General features: G+C 44.7%; 1 protein-coding gene across 4 annotated transcripts in view; it reads right to left on the reverse strand.

Moving 5' to 3' along the window:
* Positions 1-2,565: 2,565 nt before the first annotated feature.
* ccnc (cyclin C) overlaps positions 2,566-15,225 on the reverse strand; it is a 65,211-nt gene continuing 52,551 nt past the window's right edge. For all 4 annotated transcript variants that reach the window (XM_072499605.1, XM_072499604.1, XM_072499607.1 and 1 more), the window contains 3 exons: positions 14,652-14,731; positions 3,934-4,052; positions 2,566-3,511 (listed from right to left, as the gene is read on the reverse strand). In XM_072499605.1, the coding sequence (XP_072355706.1) occupies positions 3,457-3,511; positions 3,934-4,052; positions 14,652-14,731 (254 nt within the window). In that variant the 3' untranslated portion in view covers positions 2,566-3,456. The remainder of the gene's footprint in view (positions 3,512-3,933; positions 4,053-14,651; positions 14,732-15,225) is intronic.

The raw sequence follows: 15,225 nt of genomic DNA on the forward strand, positions 1-15,225 counted from the left end.
TTAGGAGTCCTCTGGTGTGGTGTCAAAAGGTTATCAAATGTGTGTCGAGTAACGTGCTCTCTGAAGACATGCAGATGGGGAAAACATAGCGAGGGACCTGTGGAGTCGCCACCTGCTCAATGGGTGACTGAGAAGTTGATGGAGTTCCGGCTACACTGATAGGTGGGAAGAGAATTTCTCACTCGATTAAGGACCCTCAAATTTTCCCCTCATCTTTTATTCTTAAACCATCTCCACAAGAGAAAATATCCTCGCGGTATCCAGTCCCCTCAAGATCGTTTCAATAAGATCACCGCTCATTTTTCTAAGCTCCAATGAATATAGGCCTAATCTGTCCAACCTTTCCTCATAAGGTAAGGCCTTCTTCCGAGGAATAGGTCCAATTAACATTCGCTGAACTGCTTTGAAAGCTTGAATAAAGGTGTTACATTAGCTATTTTTCAATCCGATGGGGCCATTCCAGGATCTAAGGAATTTTTGATTATAACCTGTGCCACCACTTCTTTTAAGATCCTAGGTTGCAAGCCACCTGGCCCCAGAGACTTGTTAGCCTTTGTGTCTAATCATTCTAGCACCTTTTCCCTGGTGACGATAACTGCTTTAAGTTCATTGCTCCCTATCACCTGATATTAATTTTTCTATGTGTATTATTTCTAGGGCTGTATTCTATGGTTACTTTTGAAATCACTATGTAATAGCTTAGTTGATTTCATTGGCTACCTTTTACTGGCTCTGTTAGTTTAGCTGCCTATTTTTTCTAAGAGATTTACACTGTTTATTTACACTTTCTTTTTCCAAGCAAGGTTACTGCTCCATCCATCATATAAACTGAACAACAGGTTCAGTTTTTAAAAAAATATTTCACCCATCACTTGGGTGTGTCTGTACTTTGCACCATTCCCTAATGAAGGAAGAAGATTTTTTTTCTAAAACTGGTTTTTACCTGTATCTAGAATGTCCAGGACAGAGCGGGGACAAAATGCACATTAACTCCATAATATATCCTCAACTTAACTGGTAAGGTCAGGATCATTTCATACGGGTAAATTTTCAGGTAGAAACATGGTAATATAATATTTATTAGTGTCACAAGTAGGCTCACAACACTGCAATGAAGTTACTGTGAAAATCTCCTAGTTGACCCATTCCGGCACCTGGTCAGGTACGCAGAGGGAGAATTCGGAATGTCCAAATTACCTAACAACACGTCTTTTTGGGACTTGTGGGAGGAAACCGGAGCACCCGGAGGAAATTCACGCAGACACTGGGAGAACGTTCAGACTCCAGTTACCCAGGCCGGGAATCAAACCAGGCACCCTGTCACTGTGAAACAACAGTGCTAATTACTGTGCTACCGCGCCACCGCCTCTAGCTATTATGGCATACTATTATGCATGAACCTTGGTATGTAAGCGTGTAAGAAATGAATACGGAACATTAAATCTACAAAGATCTATCTTTTACTATTGATTAAGCTGCTTTATTTTGAACATCTTTGTAAACGTCACCAACTACGGAACAAAAATGGTATAAAAACTCAATTTTAAACTATTGGAGAAAGAGTTTATGAATGCACAGCTGGCACTTGTTTATAGTCTATTCTAGAATTGATGATTAATGATATATTCGATCACCTTGATCTCAAAAAAGTCAAGTCTTTGAATTTTGTAACCAGTAGCTACTAATTTGAAGGCATCCTTTGGCCAGTATTTAAACTACCACTGATATTTCACTTAAAATATCTACCATTTTAGTGCTTAAGTGAAAGTGGCAGCAATGTTCCATCATAAAAACATAGGTTGTTCAAGCCATCCTAGTTTTGGCAAGTTAAGCCCTGTACTAGTCCATACTTATGATCTCTTTTAAGTGCTGGGTTAAAAATTCAGTCTTTAAGACATTCCAAGCACAACATATGAAAACATTGATGTAATATGGCAGTCGATTTGCAGTCTTAGATGAGTGAAGGCAGTTGCAACATAAACCCATAAAGAATCTGGATCAGACTTGTCCACATCAACAATTTGTAAAGTCAATTGCAAACCAAACCTCAATAGCAAAAAAACATCTGAAAATACGATAATTAGTCAGTAGTAAAGTTTGTTGCTCTTCACTTGTGTAATGTTCTCCACTAAGATTGCTTAATTACTGTACTTTCAGAAAATGCTATTTTTCCTCAAGATCAAAGACACAAAGTCATATTTTAGGAGGGCTTAAAGTACCAAATGTAGTAATGCCCCATTCACACACGTCACTCTCTAATGAGACGTGATTAAAAAATACTGGCATTTTTATAATGCCTCAGGATGTCCTAAAGAACTATACACTCAATTAAGGATTTAAGCCTCATTGCTGTTGTAATGTAGGAATAACAGCTGTAATCTTGACAAAAATAATCTGGTACAATTATACTTCCATAAAATCAGCATTAAAAATTGACACAAATGCTGATAAATTTACTTTGAAAATGATGCAACCCAAAGGTGAGGGAGTGGAAAGAAACATCATTGTATGGTGGGACAATGTAGCCAGACAGGATCAGAAAATACACATGTTTAAAGCAGCCAGTAAATTCACTGTGGCACTGGTCCAATTAGTTTATTTTTTTTAGAAAACATCCGTTACTTTCAAGTTATTGAACAAATACAGTAGCCAAAATAAGTTTAAACTTACTAAATATGACCCAAATTAACTATGCCCATTTCATATAGACCCTGTATCTAACAAAATAGAAATAACTCCTTTGAAAGTTACATTTTAAAAATGGCATTTCTTCTGATTTTATTTTTTAAACAAAGTAAAATGAGAAAACTTGTTTTACTGAAAAGCTTTTAAAATATGGAGCATCAATGCTGAGCACTACATCTGGAAATTTCAACGGGCGGTCTAACCTTGACCCGGTTATATGGTTAGAAATAAAATACATCTATCCCAAACTACACATATGGGAAATTAATTCCACATAACAGTTCAAGTACCAAACAAAAAGTACTTCTGTATCATGAAATTACTTTATGAAAATTATTTTCAGGATATAATTAAGCTACTGCATTATTCCCTTGTCTATTGTCATTTCCCAGTCACTTTTTCTTGGATTATCAGAATTGAACTGGGGAAATTGCATGGATCTTCTAATGCACAATTCTAAAGCACAGCTTGAGTAGAACAAAGTGTAATGCCCTCTCTGAAACACATGACAAAGTGACAAACAAATGATCAATGAAGCTCAAGTGTTTGTTTTTGCAGCAGCAACTCTTTAGTAATTTTTGTTTCCAACAGCTTTTCTTGCTTTGAATAATTGTGATAATTCATGTCCAGTCTCACAAACCACACCCAGTGTCTTCCATCCACCACACTAACTGGCCGAAAGTCTTTATGAAGTGAAAGGACTTTCTGTGTATCAGACAGACCAAATCCACTTCTTTCTGCAAATTTTGGTACATCAAACTGCCAAGTTTCTTAGGACTGGTTGTAGGTTGAGTTTTGACTGCCGTTAGGGCCCTGCTCTCCTTCACTGTTGGTGATAAAGAAGATGATTTAGAATCAAAAGATTATGAAAACATTTTTTGAAGCTTTCTCTATTTTCTCTCCTTTATCTCTTCACATCTCCTCCAAATATTCAACAGTCAACTGGCCCACTTCTAGATCTCTACAATTGCCATCTCACTAAAACTACAGACAACTTTTCCAGATATTCTTCCCATCTCATGGTGAAATGCAAACCTTCAAATGGAACTGGGAGCTCTCTGGGGAATCAGAACAGCCCATTTTGCATCTTGTTATGCTGCAACAACTCAAAACAGCTCCTTGCCCTACTATTTTGCCCAAATAATACTTTTATATAAAAGAGAATCGAACCTTATATTTAAAACGTCCTTTACAATATACTAATGGGCTAAATGGCTGCCTTCAGTGCTGTATCATTCTATGATATACCTGTTTGGAGGTGGTTTCGGCTTTGGCATCTTGTTGAGGATTGCAGCCATTTCTTTTCGGTCATCAAAATTCTTCCATAGATCATATAGCTTTAAAATGACTCTGATTATCTCAAGGATCTGCCCATACACAAGAGCCAAAATGTTAAAACTAATTTTTTTAAATAATGCGTTTCTCACCAGTTATACCATAGACAACTTGATCATGTTTACTGAAATCTATATAAGCTGCTACATGGGACCTGATCAGAGAAAACTACTAAGATCCTCTTACCAAAGGCTTTACTTGTGCAAAGATGGAGAGGTAAACAACTACCAACATTTGTTTCTTTTTAAATTATCTGGACTAAAAGGGGCCAACAGAAAATCAAAATGAAATGCACCTACATTTTCAGTTGCTGCCAACTTCCCCTCAGTCTCCATTGTACAGGTTTTTCCATGCCCAAAAGCTTGATGGCATAGCCACCAGTAGGTAATACTTAAAATTGGGGATCCACAAGAGGCCAGAATTAGAGGAGCACAGATATCTCAGGAGAGAGAGTACACTTAGGGAGGGGCGAGGCCATGGAAGGATTTGAAAACGAGCATTAGAATTTTGAAATCAAGGCGTAGCTTGACCGGAAGCAATGTGGGTCAGCTCAAGTGTATGGCGAGTAGAATGAGTAAGACCAGCCAGGAGTGCATCAGAATAGTCAAGTCTAACGGTAACAAGGCTTTAAATGAGAGTTTCAGCAGCAGTTGAACTAAGACAGGGGCAAAGTTAGAGTTAGATGGTGATCTTAGTCAACACATGAATATGAGATTAGAACCTCATTTCAAGATCAAACGCGACACCAAGGTTGCCTTCCATACTTCAAACTGGCAGACTTAACCTCAAACTGTTACCAGGGAAAGGGATGAAATCTGTAGCTAAGGAGTAGAGTTTGCAGCCAGGACCAAGAACAATGGCTTAGGTCTTCTCAAATTCCATTGGAGGAAATTTCTGCTCAGTTTCCATGGGGCTGCTTTGTCCTGGATGGTATCGAACTTCTTGTGTTGTTGGGGCTGCACTCATCCAGGCAAGTGGAGAGTCCATTACACTCCTGACTGGTGCCTCGTTATTGGTGGACAGGCTTTGGGAGGGGGTGGTGGGGGAGAAAAGAGAGAGCGAGAGACGGAAGATCAGGAGGAGAGTTATTCGCCGTAGGATTCCATGCCTTTGACCTGCTCTGGTAGCCACAGTTTTAATATGGCTAGTACAGTTCAATTTCTGATCAATGGTAACACCTAGGATGTTGATTGTGCGAGATTCAGCGATAATAATGCCATTGAATGTCAAGGGGTGATGGTTAGATCCTCTCCTGTAGGATATATCATTGCCTGGATATCCGATGAGCAGTCTGATAACTTAGCAGCAGTGGACACACGAGAGGTAATGGGGAGGTGGAGCTGGCTGTCATCAACAAACATGTGAAAACTAACGATATGCCTTTGGATGATGTTGGGTGCTTCGGTTTCCTCCCACAAGTCCCGAAATATATGCTGGTTAGGTATTTTGGACATTCTGAATTCTCCCTCCGTATACCCGAACAGGCACCGGAGTGGGAACCAGGGGATTTTCGCAGTAACTTCATTGCAGTGTTAATGTGAGCCTACTTGTGACACTAATAAAGATTATTATATTTCACCCCGCCCTCTGTTTCTTTTGCCTTCATACAAACCTTTTCTTTTAGTTTTATACCATCTCACTTCCCTTATTGACCAAAGCTATTTAATTACATTTAATTACATAATCAGAACTTTTGTCCTTTAGGAGTATATTCATGAGTGTATTTCATCAAATACTTCTTCAAGCAGCTATTTAAATCATAGAATTCCTACAGAGCAGAAGGAGGCCATTCAGCCCATTGCGTCTGTATCGACCCTCTGAAAGAGCACCCTACCTGGGTTCAATTCTCCGCCTTAACTCCACCTAACCTTTGGACATCAAGGGGCAATTTAGCATGGCCAATCCACTCAACCTGCACATCTTTTGAATGGGAGGAAACCCATGCAGACATTGGGAAAACATGAAAACTCCACACAGACAGTCATCCAAGGTCAGAATCAAACCTGGGTCTCTGGCACTGTGAAGCAGCAGTGATAACTACTGTGCCGTCACTACGTTCATCATAATTTCTAGTCAGTTAATAATTCTGACCAGTATATTGTGGTTAAATTCTGTCTTATCCCTCCAAAGTCAGCCTTACCTAAATTAAAAATCTTAATCGGTGTCTCACCCTTTTCCCTCTCAACACTGTTATCAAATTCTATCATATTATGGTCACTATGTTTAGTTGAATTTGCACTTCTAATTCTGATTTTATTTGTTAAGCTTTGTGCACTTATGTACAGAACTAAGAATTTGGCAATGGTCCCTGGCCTGCCTTTACAGTCTGAAATTTTAAAAGACATTAACTTATCACTTTACTCAAGTTGTCATTTGATCATTTATTTCATCATTATTTCCTATATTTCTTTTTGAAGCTCATATTTTAATATACCATTAACATTATTGATAGCTTAGACTTTGTTTGTATTACTTTTTTAGTCTTTCGGCAATTTCTATTTTAATTTCTGTATAAGACCTCCCTTCCCACCCATATAGGTACTTGCTGAAAATGCTTTCTATCGTTCCATTTATCCTTTCAGCCAGAACCTGATGCCCAATCAAGCTCAGATGAAGCATGTCCCCGGGGTACAGCTCCTCACTGTCCCAGTACTGGTGCTAGCATCCCAGGAACCGATTTCTGATATCAGTCCTTTAGTTACATGTTAATTTTCAAATTCCATTTGTCCCTATGCCAATTTTTACATGGTTTAGGTAATGTTACCTTTGAATTACCTGTTAGCTGGCTTTGAATTTTAAAAAAAAAACCATCTATTTCTTTATTCTCCTTTTTTGCATTTTTTCCCAAATTTACACCCACCAACAATAAACAACAATCAGTAATAAACAATAATCAGTAACGAATGTAATGTCAATTCCCATATCAATAGCAACAATCCCATCCTCCCACCAAACCCAAAACATTTGCCCACATGTTTAAATAAACTGACAAAAAGGAATCAGGAATCACCCATAGTCACCATTAACACCCATCGCCTCCCACCCAACTAATGTTCGATGTTATCCAGTTCTTGAAAGTGCATAATGAATAATGCCCATGAATTGTAGAACCCCTCTATCCTTCCCTCAATTCAAACTTAACCTTCTCAAGAGTCAAGAATTCCAACAGATCCCCTCGCCACACCAGGGCACAGGGTGGAGAGGTTGCTCTCCAACCCATCAGGATCCACCTTTGGGCGATCAATGAGGCGAAGGCTACAACATCTGCCTCCGCACCAGTTTCCAACCCTGGCTGGTCCGACACCCCGAATATGGCCTCCCGGGGGCCCGGGTCCAGTTTCACGTGCACCACTTTAGATATTACCCTAAAAACCTCCTTCCAGTAATCCTCTAGCTTTGGACAGGACCAAAACATATGAACGTGATTAGCACCCCCCCCCCATTATTATTTCCTATATTTCTTTTTGAAGTTCATATTTTAATATACCATTAACATTATTAATGGTATATTAAATGTTAATATACCATTTAACATTTATAATGTTATCCTTTCAGCCAGAACCTGATGCCTAATCAAGTTCAGATGAAGCATGTTCCCGGGGTACAGCTCCTTACTGTCCCAGTACTGGTGCTAGCATCCCACTTTTCTTTGATCCCTTCCAGTGGTGCCTTCTCCTCCTCCTCCAAAATAGCTCCGCAGACCGCTGACACTGCCCTCTTCTCCAGTCCCCCTGTCGTCAGCACCTCCTCCAGCATTGTGGAAGCCGGCCGGCTCCTCCGGGAGGTTCTGTATCTCCTTTCTGGCAAAATCTCGAACCTGCATGTATCTAAACATTTCCCCTGCTCCAGCCCATACTTTGCTTCCAGCTCCTTCAATCCTGCAAACCAACCCCTAAGAAACAAATCTTTTAGTGTCTTAATCCCCTCCTCCTCCCATTTCTGAAAATTTCCATCCCACCTCCCTGGCTCAAATCTGTGGTCCCCGCCGAATCGGCATTTCCCTTGACCCTGCCCCCAACCCGAAGTGTTGGCGAAACTGCCTCCAAATTCTCAATGAAGCTATTATTACCGGACTCCCTGAGTATTTCCCCGGGGCCATCGGGAGCGGCGCTGTTGCTAGCGCTTTCAATCCCGACCCCCTGCACAAACTCTCCTCAATTCTGACCCACTGGGAATCAACCGCTCTTATCCAGCTCCGCATCCTTCTCCACATTCGCCGCCCAGTAGTAATACATCAGGTTCGGAAGTCCCCAAACCCCCTGCCTACCTTCCCCTCTGTAGCAGCACCTTTCTAACTCTGACCACCTTCCCTCCCCATATGAGCGACGTAATCCTTCCCTCAAATCTCTCTGAAATAAGCCTTTGGCAGGAAAATCGGCAGGCATTGAAAAATAAACAAATCGTGGCAACACGTTCATTTTAACCGCTTGTACCCGACTCGCCAATGAGAGAGGGAGACCATCCCACCTTGCCAGATCAGCTTTCACTCGCCCCACCAAACTAGAAATGTTGTACCTGCAGAGCGCCCCCCCCACTCCCGGGCAACCTGCACCGCCAGGTACCTAAAGTGAGTCCCTGTCCTACGGAATGCAGCCTCCCCTACCCCTGCCCCCACCCCCCGCCGAGACACCACAAAATACTCATTCTTGTCTCGATTCAGCTTCTCCCCAGAGAAAGACCCAAACACTCGAAGCAGCTCCAATATTCCCCCTATTGACACACTCGGTTCTGACATGTATAAAAGCAAGTCAGCGGCATAGAAGTACACCCCATGCTCTATTCCCCCCACCCCCGCACTATTCCTTTCCATACCCCAAACTCCTTAATGCGATGGCCAACGGCTTAATCGCGAGTGCGAACAGCAGGGGGGGGATATAGGACATCGGTGGAGAGGAAAGTATCTCGAGCTGATGTTGTTTGTGCGGACATTCGCCCTCGGCTCCTTATACCCAATTCACAAATCTTGGTCCAATCAAAAAACCTCTCCAGAACTGCCATCAAGTACCCCCATTCTACCCGGTCGAACGCCTTCTCAGCGTCCAATGCCACAACCACCTCTGTTTCCTTCCCCTCTGCCGGTGCCATAACGACGTTCAATACCCTTCTAATGTTTGAAAAGAGCTGCCTCCCTCTCACGAACCCCGTCTGATCTTCGGGAGGCACTCCCCCAGCCTACTCGCCAGTACCTTCGCCAATATTTTTGCATCCACATTCAGAAGTGCTATGGGCCTATACGACCCACACTCCGTCGGATCCTTATCTTTTTTTAGCAATAGTGAAATCAATGCCTGCCCCAAGGTTTGTGGCAACGCCCTCTTCCCTGTTGCACCATCGCTCCTTCTAATGTAGCCCTGTCCCCCTCCCCCAACCTCGGGTACTCCAACCCATCTAGAAATTCCCACATCTCACAATCTCCCCCGGGTGGCTCTGACCTGTACAACCTCTCATAAAATTCCTCAAAAACCTTGTTAATCAGATCCGGCGTCACCACCAACTTCCCTGTCCTAACCCTCACCTGCACAATTTCCCTTGCCGCTGCTTCCCTCCGGAGCGGACCTTATCGCCATGTTCATAAACTGCACCCCTTGCTCGTCTCAGTTGGCGCACCGACTTCCTGGTAGACAGTCGGTCAAAGCTCACCTGTAGTTCCTTCCTCTTTTCCAGCTTTGCTGAGACCCCATCCTCTGCATAACTCCTATCCATCTCCAACATATCATCTATTACCCTCTGCCGCTCCAACCTCTCCTCCTTGTCCAGCCTAGCCTTAACGAGATCACCTCCCCTCTCACGACCGCCTTTAGAGCCTCCCAGACGACCGCCTTCGACACCTCACCCGTACAGTTTAAACCTACATATTCCTTAATTACCTTTTCAATTTTGTCACAGAACACTTGGTCCCCCAAAAGACCCACATCCAATTTCCACCCCGGCCTCTGCGCTACCCCCTTCTCCAGCACCATATCCACCCAATGCGGAGCATGATCTGACACTGCAATTGCAGAGTATTCCGACCCCTTAACCCCAGCCAACACAGCCTCCCCCACCACGAAAAAGTCGATCTGCCAATCTACGTTATGGACTGCTGAGAAAAAAAAGAGTATTCCCACTCCCTCGGGTGCAGAAACCTCCACGGGTCCACCCCTCCCATTTCCACCATTAGTCCAGCTAACGCCTTCGCCCCCCCTGATAGGACCAGAGAGCGCGGCCGTGACCTGTCCAACCTTGGCTCCTGCACCAAGTTCCAGTCCCCCCCCTCCCCCTCCCCCCCACTATTAGTTTGTGTGTGTCCAAGTTGGGGATGGCCCCAAACACCTTCTTTGCGAATCCCACATCATCCCAATTGGGGCCATATACACTTAACAATGCCACTACCCTCCCCTCCAGTGCCCCTGTCCCAATCACATATCTACCCCCCTGATCTGCCACCACCTTCTCCATCTGGAAGAGGACTCTTTTGCTGACCATTACCGCTACCCCTCGAGGCCTTCCGTCAAGTCCAGAGTGAAACACCTGACTAACCCAGCCCTTTTTAAGTCTCACCTGGTCCTTCACCCTCAAGTGAGTCTCCTGCAGCATTGCTACATCGGCTTTTAAACTTTTAAGATGCGCAAGCACTCTTGACCGGACCTCCTAACCCCCTCACGTTCCACGTGACTATCCTAACTGGGGGTCTCTCACCCTCCCTATCCTAACTGGGGGTCTCTCACCCCCCACCACCCTTCTTATCCACCATCATTATACCACCGGGCCCTACCCCATGAGCATGACCCACCCCTATCCATTATTAACATCGAAACCCCCCCCCCCCCCCCCCCCTACATTTCCTCTCGAAAAAACATCTCCCAGCATCAATCCCTTCCCCACCCCCCTCGCTCGCCTCATAGGCCCATCAAAACCTGCCAACCAGGCTCCAATGTCCACAGCCCTCCTCACCTCATCTCCATTCACTAGCCGACTTTAGTTAGCTAGCGCAGGTGGCTCCCCCACCACGCTATACTATCCCCTCTCACCCAGTCCCAGAGAAAGAAAAAACAAAAAGAATCCAACCCATACAATTCACTAAACTAAGATATAACCGTCGCAACACAGAATGCCAATCAACCCAACTAATAACTTGAACTCCGTAACAATGCGAAGAGAAGTAAATTACAATACACGTCAGTGAAAAGAAAGTTATAACATTCATACATTTTCCAGCTCACCAATCACAGTCCGCAGTCTCTCTTCCAGTTCCGCTCCTCACGTCTGACCCAAGCCTTCTGCCCTCACGAACGCCTCAGCCGCCTTCGCGGTCTCGAAATAAAAGTCTTTGGCACCATACGTCACCCTCAGCTTCGCCGGGTATACCATACTAAATCGCACCCCCTTCTTGTACAGTGCCGCCTTCACTCGCCCGAACGCCGCTCGTCTTTTTGCCAACTCCACCATCAAGTCCTGGTAGATCCGAACTCCGGCACCATCCCACTGCACCTCGCGCTTCTGCTTCGCCCAGCTTAACACCTTCTCCTTCATGCAGTACTTATGGAAACAGATGATTACTGCTCTTGGCGTCTCATTCACTTTGGGCTTCGGCCTTAACGGCCGATGAGCTCGGTCCAGTTCGTACTGAAAGGGGTTCTCACCCTCCCCAATCAGCTCCGCCAACTTCTTAGCAAAGTACTCTATTGGCCTTGGACCCTCTATCCCTTTGGGCCAGCCCACAATTCTTAGATTGTGCCGCCTCGAGCGGTTCTCCAAGTCCTCAAGCTTTGCTAGGAGCCCTCTGTTGACCTCCACCACCCTCCACAGCTCGTCCCCCATCGAGGTGAGCTGGTCGCTGTGCTGCGACGCGGCCTCCTCCACTTCCTTCATCTTCTTGACCAGCTCTCTCACCTCGGCCAATGTCTTTGCCACAGCTACTCTCACCAGGGCGATTGCCTCCTCCACCAGTGACTTCTATGTGACCGCCATCTCCTTTCTCAAAGCCTCCATGTGCCTCGCAAACTGCTTTTCTAGCTCCACTGCCATCACCTCGGTCATCTTCTCCGCTGTAAGTAGTGCGGCCCCACCATGCGGTCCGGCCTCCGCCACCTTGTCAGCACTTTTGCTCATCTTCTCATTCAATGGAGAGCCCGCGTTTCCTCCCTTCCTCGACGCTGCTTTTCGCATCCTTTAACGGCTTATTATTTTTCCTTTTTCTCACCTCTTCATTCCTTCTTCAATCTCAAATTTCTTTAAAACTTCTTTCTCTTCTTTTTTTTTGTGTATATCTCCAGAATTTCCCTGGGACCGGGCTTCAGTCTTCTTAGCACATTCTAGGCGGGAGCCATCCGATGTGGGACATCTCATCTACATCGCGCTCTGGCTTTGGGCCTGCCGCCTCGGCCTCAGTTTGGCTCCGCCCCCGCTGCTTGCTTCAAATTTTCAGGAGAGAAAAAGCAAAAAAAAATTCTCTTTTCCTCTCCGTGCTCTTTGAGCCCTTCAGCTTTCAGGATGCTCCTCCACGTGCAACCGCCCCGCCGAATCCACCAGGACCAGTCTCTCCCCTCCCGCCCTTTCAACCCTCTGGCTCCGTGAAACGGAGCTTTGATGCTATCGAGGCAGGGACGACCCCGGAGAGGTTTATTTCTTGCGGGGAAAAAATTTGCGGGGAACCCCCCGAAAAAGACCACGATATCGCGGACCAGCGGGAGCTTCATCTGAACACGGCCGCTCCGCTCGCAGACGCCACTGGAAGTCACTGGCTTCGAATTCTTGATAGAATCTCAGCAGTAACTCATCACTTTTCCTCCCTATTTATCTCATTGGGCCTCATCAGCACAACTGGCCCTGCCGCCTCCCGTTCCAAACTTCTTTGCAGTCACACAGAGTCGTCCATACTCTTCAAACAGTACAAAGCAATATATCCTTTGACTGTGGCTGCAGAGGATGCCATCTATCCCCCTCAATACTGAATGTCCAGATTTCAATTCTGCTGTTCCCATCTTTATCAGTCCACTGCTCCATGATGGCTAGGTGAGCACTGTGGCTGTCCTTCACACCGACTCTTTCCTTATTATTAGGAGGTATCTAATACATAGGTTCCATTGGCGGGACCTCTTCCACCATCTTCCCAGTTCAGTTTATCATAGAATTTACAGTGCAGAAGGAGGCCATTCGGCCCATCGAGTCTGCACCGGCTCTTGGAAAGAGCACCCTACCCAAGGTCAACACCTCCACCCTATCCCCACAACCCAGCAACCCCACCCAACACTAAGGGCAATTTATCACAGCCAATCCACCTAACTTGCACATCTTTGGACTGTGGGAGGAAAGCGGAGCACCCAGAGGAAACCCACGCACACACGGGGAGGACATGCAGACTCCGCACAGACAGTGACCCAAGCCGGAATCGAACCTGGGACCCTGGAGCTGTGAAGCAATTGTGCTATCCACAATGCTACCGTGCTGCCCAGTTACTAATTGACAGTCAATTCTCCCCTTCCCAGACCTGTGCTTTACTCTTGAACACAGAACATAGACCATAGAACATAGAACATACAGTGCAGAAGGAGGCCATTCGGCCCATCGAGTCTGCACCGACTCACTTAAGCCCTCACCTCCACCCTATACCCATGACCCAATAACCCCTCCTAGACGTTTTGGATACGAAGGCCAATTTATCATGGGTAAATTATGCCAAACTGCTTTTCTAGCTCCACTGCCATCACCTCGGTCATGCCAAACCACCTAACCTGGACATCTTTGGACTGTGGGAGGAAACCGGAGCACCTGGAGGAAACCCACGCAGACATGGGGAGAACGTGCAGACTCCGCAGAGACAGTGATACAGCGGGGAATCGAACCTGGGACCCTGGCGCTGTGAAGCCACAATGCTATCCACTGTGCGACCGTGCTGCCCACATAGATCATACAGTGCAGAAGGAGGCCATTCGGCCCATCGAGTCTGCACCAACCCACTTAAGCCCTCACTACAACCCTATCCCCTTAACCCAATAATCCCTCCTAACCTCTTTGGACACGAAGGGCAATTTAGCATGGCCAATCCACCTAACCTGCACGACTTTGGACTGTGGGAGAAAACCGGAAAAAACCCACACAGACACGAGGAGAACGTGCAGGCTCCGCAGACAGTGACCCAGCAGGGAATCGAACCTGGGACCCTGGCTCTGTGAAGCTAACCACTATGCTACCTTGCTGCCAAAGTGTGAGTAAATGATCCAGCAATCCCTCCCCTTATGTGTCAAGTGTCTGGAACGCTCACTCCAGCTTAACAATTCAAGCAGCTGTGATTCGAAACAGAGACATGTCAGTCTGGGATGGGCTTGATGTCCACAAATTCTTACATATTACAAATAGGTATTTAATCTCTCAATATAAAACCCTTGATATTTTGGGAACAATGTAATGAAAAATTAATTAGAAATTTTAAAACAAAAAAGGTAATGGCTACAAGTGGATGGATGCCCTTTTGTGCAAAAGAATCAAATAACTAAACAATTGGTGCAATAATGCAAGCTTAGCTAGTAATAAATATGTAAAATCTGGCTATTTTTCATATTTCAAAACAATTCCTTCCAAAACTATTTTTAAAATTGCAAAATTAGAAGACAATTTAGTCAATAAATTTGATTGCTCCAGAATTGCATTACCTTCTCCATATCCACTGAGAGTTCAGCAAACCACTGACGTGCATCTTTTTGCTGGACTACACAAGCCACATGCAAACAGGCTGTAAAAGGGAAATCAAACCAAATTTACTATTTATTTACCCTCTACATTTTACATATTTACCACCCCATAAACACGGTGTATAAAACTGCACTTGCAGCATTCCCAGCATGAAACCAAACACTGAACTTCGTTGTTAATCACATGGTCCAAATTCTAAGTGGTATTAACATATCCACATGCTAACTTAAAGGGGTGTGCAATTATGATTATCTCATTTTGCATAAGAGTAAAGTTTTCAGAAACAAGACTTGCATCTACAATTTGATGAAGAAATTAGGAAACAAAAAAGTCAAAATAATTGATCATGTATTGCAATGCAAGTAGAATATTAAAATAGACTAGTATTGCCGAGCAGTTTATGACTTTATACTATTTTGTTAATTAATTGAGATAGTCTACAAGCACAATTCAGCGGCCGTGTTTCATAGATTATCATAGAATTTACAGTGCAGAAGGAGACCATTCGGCCCATCGAGTCGTTGTGCCCGACGT

Source organism: Scyliorhinus torazame, chromosome 4 (assembly GCF_047496885.1).
Source record: "Scyliorhinus torazame isolate Kashiwa2021f chromosome 4, sScyTor2.1, whole genome shotgun sequence".
Taxonomy (NCBI): Eukaryota; Metazoa; Chordata; class Chondrichthyes; order Carcharhiniformes; family Scyliorhinidae; genus Scyliorhinus; species Scyliorhinus torazame.